General features: G+C 46.5%; 1 protein-coding gene across 4 annotated transcripts in view; it reads right to left on the bottom strand.

The window, feature by feature from the left end:
- The window catches only part of ANO9 (anoctamin 9), a 386,417-nt gene that overhangs the window by 244,220 nt on the left and 121,224 nt on the right, over positions 1-20,973 (bottom strand). For all 4 annotated transcript variants that reach the window (XM_069223191.1, XM_069223192.1, XM_069223193.1 and 1 more), the window contains exon 5: positions 2,320-2,366. In XM_069223191.1, the coding sequence (XP_069079292.1) occupies positions 2,320-2,366 (47 nt within the window). The remainder of the gene's footprint in view (positions 1-2,319; positions 2,367-20,973) is intronic.

The raw sequence follows: 20,973 nt of genomic DNA, 5'->3' as shown, positions 1-20,973 counted from the left end.
GTCACAGGGCCCTTGGTACCACTGGTACCTTTTACAAGGGACTTATCTGTGTGCCAGGGGTGTGCCAATTGTGGAAACAATGGTACATTTTAGGTAAAAGAACACTGGTGCTGGGGCCTGGCCTGGTTAGCAGGCTTCTCAGTCAAGTCAGCATCAGTATCAGGCAAAAAGTGGGGGGTAACTGCAACAGGGAGCCATTTCCTTACACAGTCCATGACATTACCCTCGAGAAATATTTTCAACATTCAGGGAAAAATAAGGCCTTTGTTAGGTTTACATTTCACTGATCTGAATATGAACTTGTGGACAAAGACATTCTACGATGGAAGAAAACTATAGAAAAGGATGTGCTGGGATCTGCACACGCATTAAGGAATTATTCATGCATTCATGACTATCAATGAAGATCCTTTGGTGCAGAATGACAATTATTATTTGAAAACAAACATGATAATGGGAATGATAGGGACTTGTGGTGAAACAGAAATAAAATATTTTGTAACACAGGACATCTACTAACCCATACCTCACCTCTACAGACCCACAGGTATACAAATACATGTTAGCACAGAATAAGATAGTTTAAAGAAAAAACATTTAGACGTTCTGCAAAGAAAGAACTTAGAATCTAACATCCAAATGTCTGGCAGTAAGGAGTTCCAAAAACAAGCAGCAGCTGAGGCAAAAGTGTGGGTGGCGATAAAAGCTTTGTGGAACTAGAATATTTCTAGGTGAAGAAATACCCATTCCCGGTGTTTTCTGGAGCCTCAGCAAATGTTAAATTTGGCAGACTAGGGCAAACACTTCAAAAGGTAAGCAGGTAGAGCTTCAAAGATATCTGAACACGAGGAAGCAAACAGTGCTGTGGAAGGTTAAGATAGATGCTTACTGACATATTTGAGTATAGACAGAATGTATGTTAGATCTAAAAGACTATTTTAGAGGGAAGAAATGGAGGATTGAGCAAAAAACACATATAAGGAAAGTAGATTCCTGATGATCCAGGAAGGACAAGGAAAGTAAGACATATCTGGGACTTGATCCATCCACTGTAGGAAGGAAAGCAGGAATACCATAGACATGACTATTATTTGAATATGTATACAATTACATTTGCTACATATCTGCACAGTATTTTAACAACATAGCAGTGACTATACAAGCAGTGTTTGCAGCCTTTTTGGGATTCTAGGGATGATTAAAACAAATGAGATTTGTGGGGTTCTTATTAATAATAGATATTTGGTTGGTGAAACTTTCCTTCTTGTTGACTGATACCTGATCTTAAGGCCGATTGCTCATTCAGATACGCAGATGGTGTTTGATGGAATTCTCATTTGTATGGGCACATGTTTGGCCTGTGCTAAGTCTATGCTTTCTGTTTGAACAAAATTTAGAGGACATCTGTAGTTCAATTTAGCCAATTAATCTTTTTTTTTAACTACAAATGCGGATAGACGTGTGGTTGACTAGGGTAGTGGTTCCCAACCTTTTGGTTTCTGTGGACCCCCACTTTAACATTAATGGAACCCAGGGACCCCCACGGAATCATCATGGGAATCCGGGGACCCCCGTCTGAGTCATTACTGGAAGCTGGGGACCTAATTTGTCAATATTTGTTAATATTTTTAAATTTTCTAGGCTCTTGCGGACCCCCTGAGAAGGCTTTGCGGACCCCCAGGGGTCCCTGGACTACAGGTTGGGAACCACGGGACTAGGGTGTTGTGAAACAGAGGTTAAATTACACAAATTAATACATAAGGGTCTCTAGCAGAAAGAGATCTAGCGCTTACAGAAGATGAAAAATGGTGCAGTAAGAACAGTTTTGTGTAAAAATACAAGAAAACGATTTTTCATTAACAAGATGTGGCAGGACTAGGTCTATCCACAAGACTTGGAAGAAATGGTAACATTATTTTTTCAGACCAAGTCTTGCTTATTAGCGGCTGTTTTTGTGTAGTCGACTGTACGCCACAATTATGTGGTCAAGGTCTTTCTGTTAGTTCACTCCAAAGATGAAAGTAACCATAGGGGACAATACTGGTTCTCTATTTACTGCCACAAAAGAGGAACACAAAGCTAGTTGTACAGAGATTCCATTTGACAATACTGATGGCTTGGAAATATATTGAAATGCAATTGTATTCCCTTCTATAGTGTAGTGAAGCTCTCCTTTGAAAATCTGTGAACCAATCTGTGGTGATTTGCCATGCATCATAACGCACACGCTTGAGGGTGTTACCAAGACATGAAGCTTGAAGGCTGTGTAATAGGTTCACAATTGATTATGATGGATTGCTAATTCTGATGTGTGCTTACCTTCTGGTATTTCAATTTTGTGAAGGATAAAGTAAACAATTCGTATTCTGAAAGAAAAGAATGAAGAAAATAAATTAATTGTGCTGAAGAAATGTTGGGGCTTAGAACAGTGTACAGAAAACATTGTTGGGGTGAGAAGGCAAATGGAGACAAAGAACAATAATACTGTTTTTGAGACCACACATTACAGCAGAAGTATATGTGTAGAAATGTTGTAGTGTAGCACTAACCTAGTTTAGCAAGGAGTATTTTTTGCAAGACATATTATGGGTCTGATCAAAAGGTAAATGTAAGAACATTTGAACATGCCATATACTGTTATTACAAATAGAAATTGCTATTCCTCCAAGTCTCACCTGTCAATGTCATCAATCAATGTGTAGGTCAGAGTTCTGTCTTATAGGCACTGGGGTCCAAAAGTGGTGCAATGTTCGCTGCTAGAACTCTGGACCTCACATTTGTAGGCTAGATTATTCTATATTAGAATTTGTCTAGCCTTACCTATTGGGGTTCTAGACTTCACAGTGAGTACTATAAATGTCACTGCTGGAACTAGAAATTTCACTACTGAAGATATATATTTCAGTATTGTGTTACACAAACAACACTACTTGAACTCTGAGATTACATTAACATAACTCTTGATTTCCTTGGGGGAAATTCAACAATATACTACTGGAACTCTAGTCTTACCAGACGGATGTCAGATTTTCCATCTGGAACCCAAAGCTTCACTGCTCAGATTCAACACCTTACTTCTAAAACACTAAACATTATAACAGAAATGTAAGACTTGGCCTATGGAACTCACAATGTCACTTCAAAAGCACAAAACCTGATTACATTCTGATCAATGGAACTTCATTCTTCACCGGTGGCACTTGGAATGCCACAACTCAACGTTTTACTACTGGAACACCAACATTAACAGGAACTCGAAACTTTACTAATTGAAATCAAAATGTTATTACTCAGTGTCATTACTGAAATAAAATTGTATACATTATTGCTGAAATGTAAGGCCTCACTATTGTGACACAAGATGCTATTTCTAGAATGTAAGCCTTCAATACTAAAAGTTTACATTTCCTCTCTGAAAGTAAAACTAAATCTCTGGCAGCACTTTCTACTTCACCAGTAGAAATATGTACTTCACTAATGAAACTCTTAACATTCTACTGAAAAAACAGATCTCACTAATTAATTTCACATTTTCACTAGTGTATCTCAAAGATTCTCTAGTGTAATTCTAGATCATTCAAAAGAAGAATTTAAACTTTCATTATTGGAACTCTAGATTTCGCTACTACACCTCACTGCTTTACTCCCGCATCTCTCGACTTTTCTTCTACAACTCAAATGTCACTCTTGGAACTCTACGCCACACAACAGGAACTCAAACCTCGACTAGAAGAACTCAAAGGTATATGGTATTGTTTTTTTCAATGCTAGCCGACCACCGATGGAGAGTTATTCTGGCACATGGTAATTGGGATGTACTAGCACTCAAGATCTATGCCTGAACAGGGACTGGTATATAAGAACTCAGTTAGTCAATCTATTCCTGCACATGTTTCCCATTTAAACTAATGCGAAATGTAATTGCTTTCTACGTAGCAATGATTTTTGCTCTGCAATCTGCATATGTTGGCAAATGATGGACCTCTATTCCTATAGGAATAAGAATATTCTGCAAAAATAATGATTTTAATTTGTTTATTTGGTCTACCACATTCTGAGATTTAATAGTCCATGTCTGCACATTGAGACATTAGAATCTATTTTACAGATAACAGCCACCCAAAAGCAACCAAGGAAAATTTTATTAGGGGTCTTTGTCCTTGAAAGAAATTGAGTTATTGTCAGGAAAAGGAGAACTGAAAAGGAGGGCTCTAATCCTTTAGGACCCAAATAAGCCTTGATAATATTTTCCTCCCACCCCACTGCTTCATACTCAAACTGAATGCCATCTCAAGTCTTTTTTCTTTAGCTCTCGTACTCGTACTTCCAGTCACCACCTGCTTGGCGTACAAAGGTTTACGACTTTCTCCACAGGATTCACTTTAGTCGATAGTCTGCTGACATGCAGCGACTTGCTGAGTGCGTAAAGGGAGGATTTGCAGGCTTCAACAATGCTGTGGGAAAGCCTGTCAAGTGTTTCAAATACTCTTGCAGTCAGTGGCTTTTCACTTGCCATTACACCTGCATATGTCCAATTATATTCTAATGTCAACAGACATTTTAGCTTTTATACTTTCTTCTATGCAGCTCCCAGCTGCCACTCCTGGACAGATTCCCTAAATGTCACAACTGCCAGGGCTCACTACAGCTTTCTGACAGAGGTTGCACATATAGAGAGCTTGTCTGAAATATTAACAAGCACATTAGATGTTCAAGCAAGGGAATTTAGCATGCCAGCACAAGGTAAAATAACCACAGAAAAAAAGTATTGAAATAAATGAATCTTAGGATAAGCTAGAATTCAATGAAGACATAATAAAACTAAAAAAATCTTTTGTTGGGGGTGTTATTATGTGTGTTTGTAAAGCACACTATCACCAGCAAGGGTCTCCTGGTACTAAGCAGCTGTGTATGCCTAGCCCTGCCAATGGTAGGTTGGGTATTTGAAAAGTCAGGTCTTCAGCTTCTTGCAGCATTCAATAAGACAGGATGAAGATCTGATGTGGAGGTGGGAGGATGTTCCACACTTTTGGAGCAATGTATGAGAATGCCTGTCCTCCTGATCTGGTTCTCTGTATGCATCAGTTGTATGTTGGAAATGGCCTATACTGCAGTAGGACTTACTATTCAGACTATTTTACTATTTGGGAATAGCGATCTGAACCTACAAAAAGTCTGATGAATTGACTGGAACCCTTTCTGGCAGTCACCTTAAAGCAAAGAACCATGAAACATCATAATCAACTGCAGTGCTTAATTTGTAAATAGAAAAGTGCCGGTGCTCAGAGCCCTCCTCTGAAACATGCGGCTGCTGCAGTTAAATGTGGGAACACGGAATACTGAGGCAGCGTAATCCTGAAGCCATCTTGGGCCTCATTAATCCATTTAAAGCCACTCCCAGCGCTTCAGCTCACTCTGGCAGCTTTCTACTTTCTCCCTTTGTGACGCTTTTTGGTTTTTCTCTTCTTCCGTCTTTCCCATGTGTGTCTTTTGCTCGCAGTAAATGCTTGAGGCAGAAGAATAAGCCCCGGCCCTCAAAAATAAGTGCCGCTGCTCAGCACCGGAAACAACAAGCACAAATTAAGCACTGATCAACTGCCTCTTGTACTTTGTAAAACAAAATGTTTTATTTTACATACTGAAACACTATTTTTTCACTTAGATCAGTGAAGATTCTGCAGTTATATAGAGTCTCTGCCAGAAAGAGTATTACAGAAGATAAATAATTGTAATTTTAATAGAGACTTCTACCAGCTGAATCTTCACTTTTTGAATAGCTACCACAACAGTGACCAAACAGTGGGTCTGTGAATTGACAAACCAAAATGTCCTGCAGGACTGAGCGGGTGAACTGTCCTTCAAGGCAAACATGGCTGTTCAGACAGTAGTGCTTTGTGAATGTATTGAGTGATGCCCACATATCAGCTTGGCAGATTCCAGGACAGGAACTATGTGTGCCAATAAAGTGGCAGCAGCTTTGGCCCTACTGCAATGAGCTCAGAGTCCTTCTGGAGGCTGCATTTTTGCCAATGCACAGCAGATTTTAATGTTGGGGAAGATTCAGAAAGAGATGGTCCTACTGCGCGGCCTTGCCTTTTTTTGCTCCAGTGAACCAAACAAAGACGATCGCTTTCCCGGAGCTGTACGGTTTAATCAATGTTAAAGCTCAGAACTCTTTTGGGGTCCAAATAATGGTGTCTTTCCTCCTTCTGAGAGGGGTGAGGCGGAGCAAAGAATGCCTTTAAGGTGATATTTTGACCAACATGGAATGGTGTCACAACTTTCAGCAAAAAGGATGCTTGTGTCCACAGAACCAGTTTGTCTGGGAGGGGATCTTATACAGTGGATTTGACATAGAGAGCTCGAAGCTCACTCACTCACCACGCTGATGTTATGGCAAGAAGCAACACGTTTTTTTTGTATGTTTTAAAAAAAATTGGTATTTTCAACATTACACCATACATTGCCATACGATATCCACAGACAGCATTTATCCATTATTATGCCCCTCACTTATGGTTCTCTAGCCACCCCTGTCAACCCACCTTGGGTTGCAGAATAAATATCTTGGTGTATCTCAACATGCAATCGACAAAAACTGAAAGAAATAATCCCCAAATGTAACGTCTTAAAGACATGGTGGTGTGCATTACATTATATGCCTGTGTGGGTCCTGGGTATCCTCCCCAATGCCCCTTCATTCGGCTGGCTGTTGAGGCTCAATGGTTGCTCTCAGTGTACCAGATGTGCAGTATGTCCTCTGGTGTTGGGGCCAGGCCCTTATGTACTGTCCCTAGCAAGAATGCCTCTTGCTGCTTGGGCATCTTCCTGATTGGGCAGGTTTTGTTTGGATCTGGTCCGCTAAATTTCCTTGGTCATCCACATCCCCAAAAAAGTCTCCCACCCATGGGACCAATGGATGCTAATTATCTACCTCTGCACTCCTCCAAGGACACCAGACTTGTCAAATTTGAAGGAACAATCATGAGCCTTATAGATCTGTTCTTCTGTCCTCATAACAGTCCATATTAAATATCCAATACCGCTCCATGGCAACTGACAAGATACCCCAGGGCCAGGCTATGTCACACCTCACAACTGCGAGGGGTATATTGCAGAAAAGCAGTGTGTGCCTCTCCAGTGTTTGGTCTTCCCAAATGCCCAGGCTACTAGTTGTGGTGTGGTCTGTACTGTTTCCTCTGTCACTTTGGACAGTCTGATACCCACTTTTCCCCAGTATCTCCTTATAGTAGGGTATCCCCAAATAGTGTGAATTAAGGTACACCACTGCCCACAACCCCATAGGCAGCAACCTGAGTCAAGGTGTCCCATTTTGTGCAGTTTCATCCTTGTGTAGTAGGCTCTGTGTAGTAGTTTGAGCTGGATCAGGCGAAAGCCCGCCCTGATCGCTACTTCCCTCTTGTAGTGGAAGGCTTCACCTCATGTGTCGTCCTCCAGTAGAACCAGGTCCTGTTCTCACTTCATCTTGAATACGTCTAGCTGGGGGACGCTGTGGGTGAGCAATGTAGTGTATACTAAAGTGACTGTGTGTTTATGGTAGGAGGCAGCAAGGACTCTATACTTGAGGAGAGATTTTTCTGCCAGGTCTTCCAAGAGGTCATTGTGCTTCCATAGTAAATGCCGCATCAGCAGGTATTTAAGGTACTGACTCCTCGTCAGTTCGTATCCGGCCTGCAGTTCTGAGAAGGGTATCATCCTCCTTATCTCCAGACATCCCCACACAGTAATTCCTAGTTTGTCACACTTGCTTTGTCCCTCAATTGCCCTGAACTCGTTCAGGGCTTCTGCCTCCCAGAAGGGCATTGCCATAGCGATCTTCCACTTTTTCCCGATATGGAAGACCGTGGCTGTTGGTGGTGAGAGCTCCTCATTCTCCTCCCACAATGTAGTTGGCTTAAGTAGCCATTCTGGCCCATTGCCCTATCTGCATGCAGCAGGGAGGGTTCCCACTAGCTAAGCCACTCTATAACAGAGCCTCAAGTTAAGTAAGGTGATACCCAATATCAGAACTTTCTAGTCAGCATTGTCAGGGAGATCCTGGAGGTCCTGCCGCTCTAGAGCAGCAGTCTGGTGACTTTGTTTACCTGGTTGAAAAATCAGCCTTGTATGATGAAGGGGGTGTTCTGTAGGGCATAAAAGAGATTGTGCAGGTAGATCATGTTCTGTAGCATTGCTCTGCCTAGCAACAGCACAGATAGGCTCCGCCAGTGACCTGCGTCCTTCCCATCTTTATGCCCGTAGGATCTTGCCTAGGTTTTCGCTATAAAAAGAGCTCTTTGTTAGTCATAATGTATGAATCTCTAGGTAAGTAAAGCGCATGGGGTCCTATCTGACGGGGTTGAACTCAGGTCTGGGCCACCTGTTTGTCAGGGGTTATGCCACAGACTTGTTCCAATTTATAGAAATTTCCAGTGTACTTCCCAAAAATTTGCAGAATCTCCAGAATTCATGGGATACACCGGCATGGGTCTGCCACGTAAAGAACGATGTAATCTGTATACATGGAGCCTATGGGCCTGATTTAGATATTGGGGGACAAGTTTCTCCATCAAAACGGTGACGGATATCCCATCCGCCAAAATCTATATCCCAGTATATCCTATGGGATTTAGATTTCGGCAGACAGGATATCCATTACCATTATGACAGAGTAGCTAGTCCGTCAATATTGAAATCAGGCCATATGCCTTCCCAATCAGGATCCCGTCTCAGGCCATGAACCTAGATGCTCTTTTGTATGCACCCGGAAAGCTGCTAAATTTCCACCAGAAATGGGGATAGCAGACAGTCATACCCGGTTTTCCTTCTCAGCGGTATTCCTGCTGACATTGTGCCATTCACCCTCACACGGGCCATGGGATCTCTATAGAGCAGCCTGACCAACCCAGGAAGGATGGGCTAGAGCCCATCATCTCCAGGAAGACCATCAGATAGAGCCATTCGAGGGAGTCAAACGCCTTCTGAGCATCAAGGGATAGGAGCACTGATTGCTCCCTGATCACACAGCTACGAGTCAAACAAGTGTCTCATCGTTCTATGAGGCAAGAATACTGACTGATCTGAGGTCACCAAGGAATCCACCTCTTGCAGCATGCGGTTTGCGAAGACCCATGCCAGCACTTTTGCTTTTATGTTCAGCAACCCTCCTTCTATGTGAGTGTGATCAAAACTTGCCACAGGTCTGCTGGCAGGACCACCTCCCATCATGCCCTTCAGAATACTGCCCGAGGGGAGGTATTGTGTGTATATGGAGGCATTTGAAGAATTCAGGAGGTTGACCGTTAGGGCCCAGAGCTTTTCTGCTATTTAACTGTGTCAGAGCATCTGCGATCTTGAACACCGTGTTCCCCCAACCACCCGTATCTTATATATCCATTTCTGCCCTTCTTCACATCTCATCAGCCAGAGCAACAAATTCCTGGCCTTGTTCACAAGTTCATATATCCACCCCTGTTTTGCCCTGAACCTGGCTCTGGCTTCTTCCCGTGCCACGGTTTTGTAATCTTCCTGAGATTTTTCCAATTCCGCTTGCCAGTTCTGGGTTGGCAAGCTAATAACCTCTACCTCCCAGTGCACCAGTTTCACTTCCAGTTCATTGCACTCTTGGTCCCTCTTCCTCTTCTTCCCTGTGGTATGTGCTATTAAGTAACCCTGGATTACTACTCTTTATGCCTCAAGTACGACTACTCCAGATTCCACTGACTTAGGGGGTCATTCTGACTCCCGCTGGCCGCGGTAACCGCAGGGCCGGCGGGAGCCGCCAGAATACCGCTGCGCGGTCAGAAGACCGCTGCGGTTATTCTGAGTTTCCCGCTGGGCGGGCGGGCCACCGCCAGAAGGCCGCCCGCCCAGCGGGAAACCCTCTTCCACGAGGATGCTGGCTCCGAATGGAGCCGGCGGAGTGGAAAGGGTGCGACGGGTGCAGTTGCACCCGTCGCGATTTTCAGTGTCTGCATGGCAGACACTGAAAATCTTGGTGGGGCCCCCAGGGCCCCCAGGGGCCCCACGACACCCCTTACTGCCATCCTGTTCCTGGCGGCCAAAACCGCCAGGAACAGGATGGCGGTAAGGGGGTCGGAATCCCCATGGCGGCGCAGCAAGCTGCGCCGCCGTGGAGGATTCCCCAGGGCAGCGGGAAAACGGCGGTACACCGCCGGTTTCCCGTTTCTGACCGCGGCTGTACCGCCACGGTCAGAATGCCCAGGGATGCACCGCCAGCCTGTTGGCGGTGCATCCGCGGTCCCCGGCCCTGGCGGATTTTACCTCCAGGGTCGGAATGACCCCCTTAGTGTTCTCCACAAAGTAATATTTGGTGAACTCCGCCATAGTTTTCCTCTTGTCCCAGTCTGTGAGTTTCCATGGGTCAAGAGCAACGCAGGGGTGTTTTACGAATTGCAGTCATTGGGGAGTGGTCTGAGATGCCTTGAGGCAGATTTTGGGTATCACTGAACCGGCCCGCTTGGTGCTGTGGAAACAGGAGGTAATCAAAATGGGAGAGTGACCTTCTGGCGTTGGTCATGTAGGAGTATTGTTTTTGCCCTAGGAGTTCCACCCTCAACAGATCCTCCAGTCCCATTGAGCCCAGGAAAGTTGCCAGTGGAGTGTCAGTAGTGGGTCAAAGTCGTGATTGTATTACCCTGTCCAGATCATACTGCACCGTCAGGTTTAAGTCACCCCCAATAATAGTGAGGGCGTCTGGTGTAGTCAAAATCCACCACCCCAGTTTCATCACCCTGCCAGTCTGTAGTTCCAGAGGTAAGTAGCAGGACACAATCATTAGGGGTATCCCGTTCCAGTGGCCAGTGACCACTGCCTGCTGGCTGATTTATGTTCACTGAACCTAACTCTGAATTCCCTTGCTGTCTCTCCCACATATCCTAGTCTGCGTGGACAGAAAATACAATAGATAACATTGCTACTCTTGGAGTTAGTCATGGTTTTCGGACTGATGTTTTTGTTGTTGTATGTCAAGCGGTCAGCTACTATAGCCTGTGCACATACATGGCATTGTCCACATCTATGGTTTTATAAGATGGGATTAGTCCTGGTAATGCTCTTCTGTATGAAAGTATTTACAGATGAGAACCTAGCTCTAACCAGTTTGTCTTTTAGTTCTATCAATTTGTTTGGATTTCTTGTGGAACACAGATAGGAGGTGGGTTTCGCTTCTCTCTTTATTATTGCCACACCTATCATCCACCAGGTGTGTCTCCTGCAATAGGACAATGTCTGAGTCATGTCTTGTTAGGAATTTTGTGACTATCCCTCTTTTTAATCTGTTGCCCAGGCCTATGACATTCCATGACAAAATATGTAGGTTTACTCCCCTCCGTTCCTGGGGGTCAGTCTTCATACCTTGGGCACCATGCCTGCCGAAATTCCTTGAATGGACATCTTCATCTCGACCTCAGTTGAAGCTGTCTGCTAGTATTAGCCCCCTCCCCTTCAACAGCAAAAACACCTCCCAACCCTACATCCTTGTGCGATGAGTGTTTAACCACTCGCGCTAACCCTCAAATTCTCAAGGTGTCTGTCGCTCCCCATGTGTAAATGTCTGTCAATGTGGTTCAGCATCTGTGTTAAGGCCTCTTCTGCGGCCCGACCCTCTCTGTGAGCTTCTTATGGTCCACCCTGAGCAGGCCTACCTTTTGGGCCACCGTTTCAATCTTGTGCTCCAACATTACTTTTGTGTCCTTAATGGCTGCCCGAATCTCCGCTGAGCGCGCTTTGAGACTCAGATCTTTGGCCTCTGGCATGACCCCCAGCTGCCGGGGTATTTCACTCCTTTAGTGCTACCCATCCCCTCGTGATCTGGTGCCTGGTGTTGGCTAGGATATTTTGGGCTATATGGACTCCTCAGTGAGACCGTCCACTTGGCTAAAAAAAAAAGGGGCATGAGGGGGTCCCCCCCAATGCTTGCTGTGGTTTTGCTCTTCTCAGCTGTCTGTCGAGAGCCCCCCTGTACCTCCTGCTGCTGATGTAGCCCATGTCCAACCATGACACAGTTTCATACTTTGGTGGGTGGACAAGGAAGATGCCAGTGTTCATCCCCAGGACCTGTTTGGGGCTTCTTCACTTTGCTCACACCTCCACTTGCAGGCCAGGGTCACCCCGCTACAGCCTGTCATAATTACCTCCCAAGAACTTCCTTCCGAACTGCACCATAGGGTGAGGTCAAGACTGGAGGCCCACACCAGCCCCAAGCAGAGTGTGCAAATCACCCCCACAGGGCATAAGCAACCCGACCCACCTAATCTGGCACTCACCAGAAGCACTCTTCTGTGTGCTCTGCCAGGCAATATCACCCGTCACCCATAGTGCTCTTCAGGGCAGCTGGAAGAGGAAGGAGAGAATCGGGCCACTGTAGTCATCCGCGCTGACCTTCAGGGCCAGGGCCTCACCGTCATCTTAGTAGGCTGCCGGCTCGCCTCCGCATCTATCTGCTGGCCACTCTATGCTGCCTGGGTCCTCTGGGGAGCAGCATTGGTCACTGCGGGTCCCCCAGTATCACCGCATCCAGTTTGGTGCCTCAGGCTCACCTCTTCTGTAGGAGAAATGACTCTGTGGGCCGTGGATGCTGTAGCTAAGGATTTAACCAAGTGGATTCGTACGTCTCCAAGCCACACGCCCAGGGAACACTTTCTTAAGGGTGAGAAGCTTCAAGGAATAGCTGTGGGAGGGCATATCAAATGTGAGGACCAAGTTAAGGTCACATTGTGACATGACAAAGAGGGAGGGAGGAAACAGATGGTGTAGGGCCTTTAAAAAATGCATCACAACAGGTGATTTAAATAATGAGGGCTGGTCTGGCAACCATAAAAAGGCCAAAAGAGCCGAAAGGTACTCTTCAACAGCGCCAGGTGAGGCACAAAATAAACAACAACATGTCAGATAATATTGCCTGTAGGGGGTTGATCTGTTGAGTGCCTGCCACACCAAGCCACAAATTTGTCCCAATGACAGGCATATAGAGTCTTTGTCGAGGGACACCTGGTTGCCAAGATGACAAGAATGAGAAGGCTTGGGTGCAGCAACCTGCCCTGTTGCTGGGACAGCAGATTCTCCTAGAGGAGAAGCCTCATTGCAAGACAAATGCACATGCCCAGGAGCACTGTATACCATATTCTGCGGGCCCAACACAGAGCGACTAGGGTGACTTAGGCCAGGTTGGGCCTTATTTTTTCAGAACTTGGGGCAGAAGAGGTGTCAGCGGGAAGGCAGTTTCCTAGCGATAGACACCTTGGTAACGCAAACTTACAGAGCTGCTGACATTGCATGTTCATAGAATTTATGAATATATCGAGCCAAAGTTCTCCCCATTTGCGGGTGAGACCTTGCACTATGGGTGCAACTGTCACTCACAGTTGCTAGACATTGACAACTGAGCTTCTCTACCTTGGCATTCAAAGAATCTGTCAGGTCACCAGAAAAAATCATTGATCACACAGCCATTTCCAGTGGCATAGTGCTTCCTGGCACAGGGTCCATGACCCCACCCTGCCCTGTTTGTTGCAATGTCCCCTTGAAGAAGGAAAGGAAGGCTTTCAAATCCAAGTGGATTGCCCTCAGCTCCAAAAGTGTGAGATGGAGCCACAGTTCCACCAGAGACCAGAGGCCTCTGACCTCCACCTTTCCCACGTGGCAGACTCAAACTAGGAGCAGAACGTAGGTCACAACTGCCAGCTCTGCGTGGGACAGGGAGAAGTTGTCTGCGGCTAACCCAACCAAAGTCCAGTAACTACCGCTGCAGATCTTTTGCAGCCTCCTCCACAATCAGGATGTAGTCATATAGGTCTCCTTGATGATGGGCCACTGAGACTCCAGATCACACTGTAGAGCCTGCATATGCCGCCTGGCCTGTTCGACCAGCAGGATGCAGTAAACCATCAGTCCCAGTCCCAGAACTCTCAGAGGCAACCTCACTGATATCGAGGCTGAATGGTCGGGATCATAGCCTAAATGTTCTGGACGCTCCTTTCCGGGGAAAAGGCACAAAACCAAACCCTGTCTAGAATGCCCCAGAGGGAAGTGTCTGAGAAGGATCAAAGTGTGACTTTGGTGTTTTAATTTTGAACTCCGGAGATGTCAGGAGGTCCGCCATAGTCTGTAGGTGGATGATGACTGCCTGAAGCAAAACAGTCTTCAAATGCCATTCTTCAAGGTAAGGACCCTTGACCCCCGTAGATGTGCTGCTACAACGCCATCATGTTGGTAAACACCCGAGGGACAATGGTAAGACCAAAGGGTAGCCTAGCAAACTTAAAATGCTCCTCTCCCAACACACACTGCAGGTAGTGCTGATGGGCCTGCAGGACAGGTATATGGAAATAGGCACCCTGCAGGTCTAACACTACCATCCAATCTCCGGAAACAAGGGTGAACAAGACGTGGACTTGGGTGAGCATTTGGAATTTCTACTTCCGAAAGTAGGAGCTGGGAGGATGCGTGTCGAAAGTAGGCCAAAGGCCTCCATCCTTCTTTGGCACCAGTAAGTAGTGGGACTACCAGGCAAAAAACTTTTCTGGCTTAGGCATTATTTCAATAGCCCCTTTGGCCAAAAGAGTGTGCACTTACTGCCATAAGACGGCTGGTCCTCCATCAGTCATTCCAGGGAGGGTGGTAGTTGCAGTGGAGCAGCGATAAAGGCCAAGACATACCCTTCGGGACAATTTGCAGGACCCACCTGTACGAAGTTATGGCCTACCAACCCGGTAAAAATCATTAAATCCTGCCTCGTACCGGGTTTCTGTGCTCTACTAAGGGCATGCTAGAGGGGTTTGGCAGTTGGGGCCATGGGGGCAGTGGACTGACTGGTGCACTGGCCCTGACCGCTGGGTCAGTGGAGGCCATGTCTTTGGCGACAAAAAGACTGGGCACCTTGTTGAGGCTAAAGTGGCTTTCTGTATGGTGTGCTCCTGCCAAAGCTGCCAAAAGAATGAAAGGATTGATGCAGTTGGTGTGGTGAAGTAGAAAGGCCCAAGAAACATGCTGTGGCGCTGCTCTCTTGGAAACACCCCAGAGTGGAATCTGCTTTGTCCCTGAAGAGGTGAGTCCCATCAAAGGGCATGTACATAAGGGACAGCTGGAAATCATCTGAAAAACCTGGTGACCGTAGCTAGGCATGGTGTAGAATAGGAACACTTGTGCCAATGGCTCGCCCAAAGTAATTTGTTGTATCCAGGCTAACACGGATTGTAAACTAGGCACTGTCACCTGGGAGGACTTGAGAAACTGAATCCCAGAGAGCGTGGGACTATGGCGCAGCAGGTTACTCACACTGACCTACCCGAAGGCTAAACGAGTGGAAGAAAATACTCTCTTCCCAAAGGTCTCCATTCTTTTGGACTCCCTATCCAGGGGAGTAATCAGGAAAGCACTTGGATTTGTCTAACTGGTGGAAGGAAGCCTGTAACATCAAGTTCTCAGGACAGAGGTGCTGAGACAGAAGGACATGGACACCAGGGTCAGATTGGTGACACCGCACAACTTGGTAACTAAATGGGGGGCCAGAGCAAGATTTGGCCCAAGGGTGTTTTTGAGTGCCTTATTGAAGAGCCACAGGGGCTCATTATTTTTTTTAATTTATTTTTTTAAAGCATTTTACGATATAAAAAATACAACAAACAAACTTGCCAGTTATCATCATTAGTGTGTTACACACAGTATGCTATTAGGTGTCGTACAGAAAGGAACATATTACAATAGTCACCATGTCCATAACAATAGAAATTACAAGCCACTAGACTAGACACAGGAGCTCAGAGGGTCACAACATTCTGCCTTAGTGTGTAGAGAGGGCAGCCGCGGAGGGAACCAGGTGTAGCGATCAGGGTCTTGCTAGTGTTACAGGCATTGCCTCCATGATGTGAGGGGAGAGGAGTGCGATGTATCCCTACCGCCACCCCCCTCCCAGGGATCATTCACTCAAGATATCCCCTTCTGATTCCCTGCTCTGATGTTCCCGAGCCCAACTCACAAACGGATCCCAGATGTCACGGGGCCTGGATGCAGCCGGCATTAACTCCCAGAATGTGGTTAGCTGCGTGTGCCCATAAGTTACATCCGCCAGCCAATCCCTCACCGCGGGCACCCTCTGTCTACCCCAGTGGATCGCCACCCGTCGCTTAGCAAACAATAGAAGCAATACATGCAGCCTGCGTGCTGCTGGTGGAGTGTCTCTTACATATCCTAGTAGCCCAAGCAGAGGGGAAGGGACGTCCGAGCGTCCCACAATCTGGTTTACCGATACAAAAACCTGAGACCAATAACCCTCCAGCCTCGGGCAAGACCACGCTATATGTAGAAAAGAGGCCGAGGCCGACCCACATCGCCAACATTCATCTGTCTCCCTAAGCCCCATCCTTTTCAGGCTGATGGGGGTTCTATAGAACCTATGCAGATATTTAAAATGTATTAACCGCGACTTGTAGTTTGGCGAAAGCTCAGTAAGCTGCCCACAGCAGAACTCCCACTGTTCCTCAGATATCTCAGGCTGGAGCTCCTCGTTCCAACAGGGGCTCATTATTGGTTTGCCCTGGCTGGAGGGCTTCGATCAGGACCTTAGTTTTGACATTTAAGGTGGGAAGTTGGGAACTTCAGCCACCCTCCACATGACTATTGCAAAGGAGGCACTTTTTTCAGTGCCAGGACCTGGGGAAGAGATTACGGAAACACTAGGAGAGGTGTTAAGACCACTGGCATCCCTGGGGTCATTATACCAGTTTTCTTAGTGGTGAGGTTGGCCATATTCATCTACCTCATCATAGTCATTTTTGGAGTCCGTACCAAACAAGGAATGTAGCGAATGAGGCCTGCCCTGTGGAAGTCGGACACTAAGCGGCTCACATGGAGGGGCAAAGGGTGTGATTCAATAGATATCAAGTGAGCCCTCAGTCGAGGTCGAACCTGTGCTGAATCGGAGAGTACAACGGGTTAGGCCTCTTATTCTGGCATTGATTAGTCTGAATCAGCGTCAATGTTCCAGAACCTGGAGTGGCGCACAGAGTCAGAGGTGGAGTCAGCAAAGGCACCGATGGAGATGTAATGGTGCAGAGGGTGAACCTGCCGGCAGTATCTGAGATGGAGAACCTCTTGGCTCTGTGGGGCAGGCAGGAGCACCAGAGGAAGTCAGAAGAGATCCGAAAAGTAGGTGCAGAACTCTCTCGCAGATCGGTGTCGCAGATGGCCCCAGAAACTCAAGATGTGGAAGAACAAGTTGTGGGATGGGCTCTGACATCGAACAACTACTGAAGCATGACCGAGAAGCATGGCAACACCCTTGCGTTTTCTCAGGTGTACAAGTGTGTAAGGGAAGAGGTTGGGTCCCACTTGGATTTTTCATGGTCTTTCTTTGGCTTACTGAAGATTTGGAGCATGACGACAATTGACCTCGGGATCAATTTCTGGACCAGGAACGGGACCAAGACCAACCTCTGGACTTGGACCAGTCCTGACATGGGGTCTTTGATGCTCGGCAATGTACAGTTTCACTTCATGTTTCAGTATGTTCTTTGGGTTCATTAGTCCCGACTTGATTCCAGGCAACACAGGCAAACCTAATGAGGATTTGTCACAGACATTTGTTTGCAACATTTCTTACAAGGTTTAAACCCTGATGTCTTCAAAGGTGTCATGTACCTTGCACACTGTGTAATGTGAGGTCAATGGATCTCGAAAGAGATGAGAGGTACCTCTGGATCTGTATCTGGTGGTGCTAAAAGAAACAAACCGATGTCAGTGTGCTGGAGTGGAACCTACACTGGCTCCGCACGTCATTTCGGAGCAGAACAGCGTCAGTGCGGGGTCACGCTGCATGACCTACCAGCGTGCAGAGAGATTGCTCAAATGTTTTCGGATCCAGACTGGCACCTGGGCAATATTTAACATTCAGAGTCTGCATTTAAAAGTCTCTATCAGAAAAATATTTAATGTTAAAATTGTTGGGAGATGATGTGATATTTTGGCAAACGCACCTTCTGGCAGATGTAGAATTGAAAGCGTGGATTAGGTAATCTTTGAATGGAGATAAAAGACAGCAAAGACTCCAATGATAGATGTCGTACTGAAATCTAAAAACTGCAGATGGAGAATTATTACATATTATTTTAGTCTATTTAGTAAATGGTTAGTAACAGAGATTGAGATTTTATAAAAACAATATTCCCTTGCATCAATTAAGATGATGATGAAAGCTCACAAAGGAGAAGTCTGGGCAGTAATATGCAGCTAACTGGTTAGAAGAAAGAGGCGAGGAGTCAACTCTTCAGATTCTTTAGATAAGAAACATGGTCCTCAGTAGATCTGAGAAAGACAGGCAAAGCATTCCGGACCCTGGCTGTAGGGACCACAAAATGTATCACTTTCTTGAACCTGGGAGTAACAAGGAAATGTAATTTGGTGAAGGCGAACAGAGCGCTAAGGGGTGCGCCTGCAAAATCTCAGTCTAAAGAAAAAGGGCATTTTGATTGCATAAGGACAAAAACACAATGCTGTGCAAGGGTCTCATGGAGAAGCATCACAAAGTGAGGATTACGTGGGTCTCTAAGGAGGACGTTAAGCAGTGGCTCGCCTTCCTCACTGACTTCAACGGAACTGTCATTTGGCACGATCCATGGGTAGCGGCTGAGCAATTAGAGCTATTTACTAATTTGGCAAGGGGGGGCGAAGGCTTCGAGGAGATTTTGGGCAAGGCATAGGCTCCAGCCCGCTGGCCAGCAACATGGGTACAGAACGGCTACACAACTAATATGACCCTCCTAGAACTGGTTCTCATTATAGTGGCCTTCTTCATATGGGGAGACAGATTAAACAACAAACAGATTACACCCTGATCAGAAAACTACAGGGTGGTAAAGGCGGTGAATAAGGACACAGCGCGTCGTCCAGCTGTAGTATACCTTCCACATTACCTGGCGGGGTGTCAATTTAAAGACAACATAGCAGTGAGGGCAAGGCACATACCAGGATGCGAGAACACGGTGGCTGATGCACTGTCTCGTTTTCAGTGGTGGCGTTTCAAGGAACTGGCACTGCATGCGAACCCCGTTGGGAACCCAATACTTGAATCACTGTGGGAGCTGGTTATTCCGACCTGACCCAATTGATGGACAATGCCCTAACTAGCAAAACAGCAGAGTATTCTCATAACTGTTGGGAGACATTTCAGAAGGTTACTGGTGCTACGGGGAGGAGGTAATCTCTGAGACAGACATACATAATTTAATTGAGTGGGCATTTAAGAACGGCAGAACCCACATGTAGGCCCAGATGCACCTCTCTGCAGTAGCATATTACACAAAATTGGAAACAGAGACAGACCCCCACCAATTCATTTTACTGCAAGGTGACCATGAAGGAATGGGTGAGATTAAAACTGAGACAGCGGGACCAGTGCAGGCTCCTGGATTTTGAGGTACTGAAAAGAGTGATGGCGGCACTGGCAACAATTTGCGCGTCTAGCCACAACCTCGTCTTGTTCAAAGCGGCCTTTACACTGGCATTTTTGGTGCCTACTGCATAAGCGACATTGTCGCCCCCTCCAAAACTGAGCCTGGGACCAGGTGCCTACGGGGGAGCAATCTGTACCTGGACAGCACGCAGATGATAATCCATTCGCGTCGGTCAATGACAGACCAAATTGGTAAGGGGACATACTCCAGATTGGACTGCATATTAGAGACAGCGTGCTGTACAGTGTGCTGCATGCGGGCATATGTGGTGGTAGGGCTATTCAGGCCCCCTGTGTTACACCACAAGGATGGACAGCCGGTTCAAGTTTATAGCAGTCTTAAAGATGCCTTTGGCCACGGCGGGGCTTCCTCCAGACAAGTTTGGATCTCACGTGTTTCGTATCAGAACCACCAGAACAGCAACTATGCGAGGGATTGGGAGCGGATCACATAAAAAGGATAGGGAGATGGTCTTCAGCCACCTACAAATGCTACATAAGGCACACAAGCCCTTAAAAAGTTGTGTTGTTTCTCCAAACAGGATTGGCCAATGGCAAGCTCAGGGTCTGGCTTGTTGGACACTCGTACGTCATGCGGGCCCATCAGTGGGTGGCGCCACGGAAATACTTTGGTGGAATCTGGTTCAGGAACATGGATGTGACCTGGCTAGGTAGGTCAGGCATGAAATGCACCCAGCTTATTCCGGATGTAGAACAGGCTCTGCAACATGGAGGAAGGCCGGACGCAGCGGTGGTTCACCTGGGAGGTAATGAACTGGTGGACCTTGGTCGGAAGGAGCTCTTAGAAGCCTTGATAACGTGACTGATGGCAATTTTGCACCTGCTGTGCCCGGCAGGTATTTTATGGTCAGAAATAATAGGAAGTCCACACTGGAGGGGGGGGGGGGTCACAACCAGGGGGCCTGGAAAAGGTCTAGACGCAAATTGAACATATCCATGTCAAAAGTTCAAAGGGCAAATTCATTGGATCTGGTGAGGTATGGTTTTATTAATCTCAACACACCGCGCTACTACAGGCCGAACGGGGTGCACTTGTCTGTTGTGGGCATAGATATGTTTCTGTTAAACGAAGTAGGAGCCCTGAAATGATATGGTTTTAACTAACCCAAACAGGAGGAGCTGCCTCTGGTCGGGAAACCACATGCAGCATGGCAGAGATAAATCTCGGTTTGGTCTGAAGCACAAAAGCCTAAATAATGTCTGCCCCATCCTGGTCCTTGGGATGCCTTACAGCAGGGAGAAGGGGCCACAAGGGGTCAGCAGTGGGCGGCCATGGAACTTGCCGCCCGGGAGATCAGAGGTACCGCCCACAGGTAGCAAGGAGGGGGAGTCACGTAGCCGCCAAATACAGTGTAGCAGACCACGAAGGCCATAATGAAAGGAGGCAGTGCTTGAACACTACCAGGATCAGATCAACGGACAGACAGAATAGCACGAGAGGTTCTTGATGGTAAGAGGGTTGCATGGAGCACTTGACGACCATT

Source organism: Pleurodeles waltl, chromosome 3_1 (assembly GCF_031143425.1).
Source record: "Pleurodeles waltl isolate 20211129_DDA chromosome 3_1, aPleWal1.hap1.20221129, whole genome shotgun sequence".
NCBI lineage: Eukaryota > Metazoa > Chordata > Amphibia > Caudata > Salamandridae > Pleurodeles > Pleurodeles waltl.
Note: the sequence above shows the minus strand (reverse complement) of the source record. Positions and strands in the feature narration are given on the sequence as shown.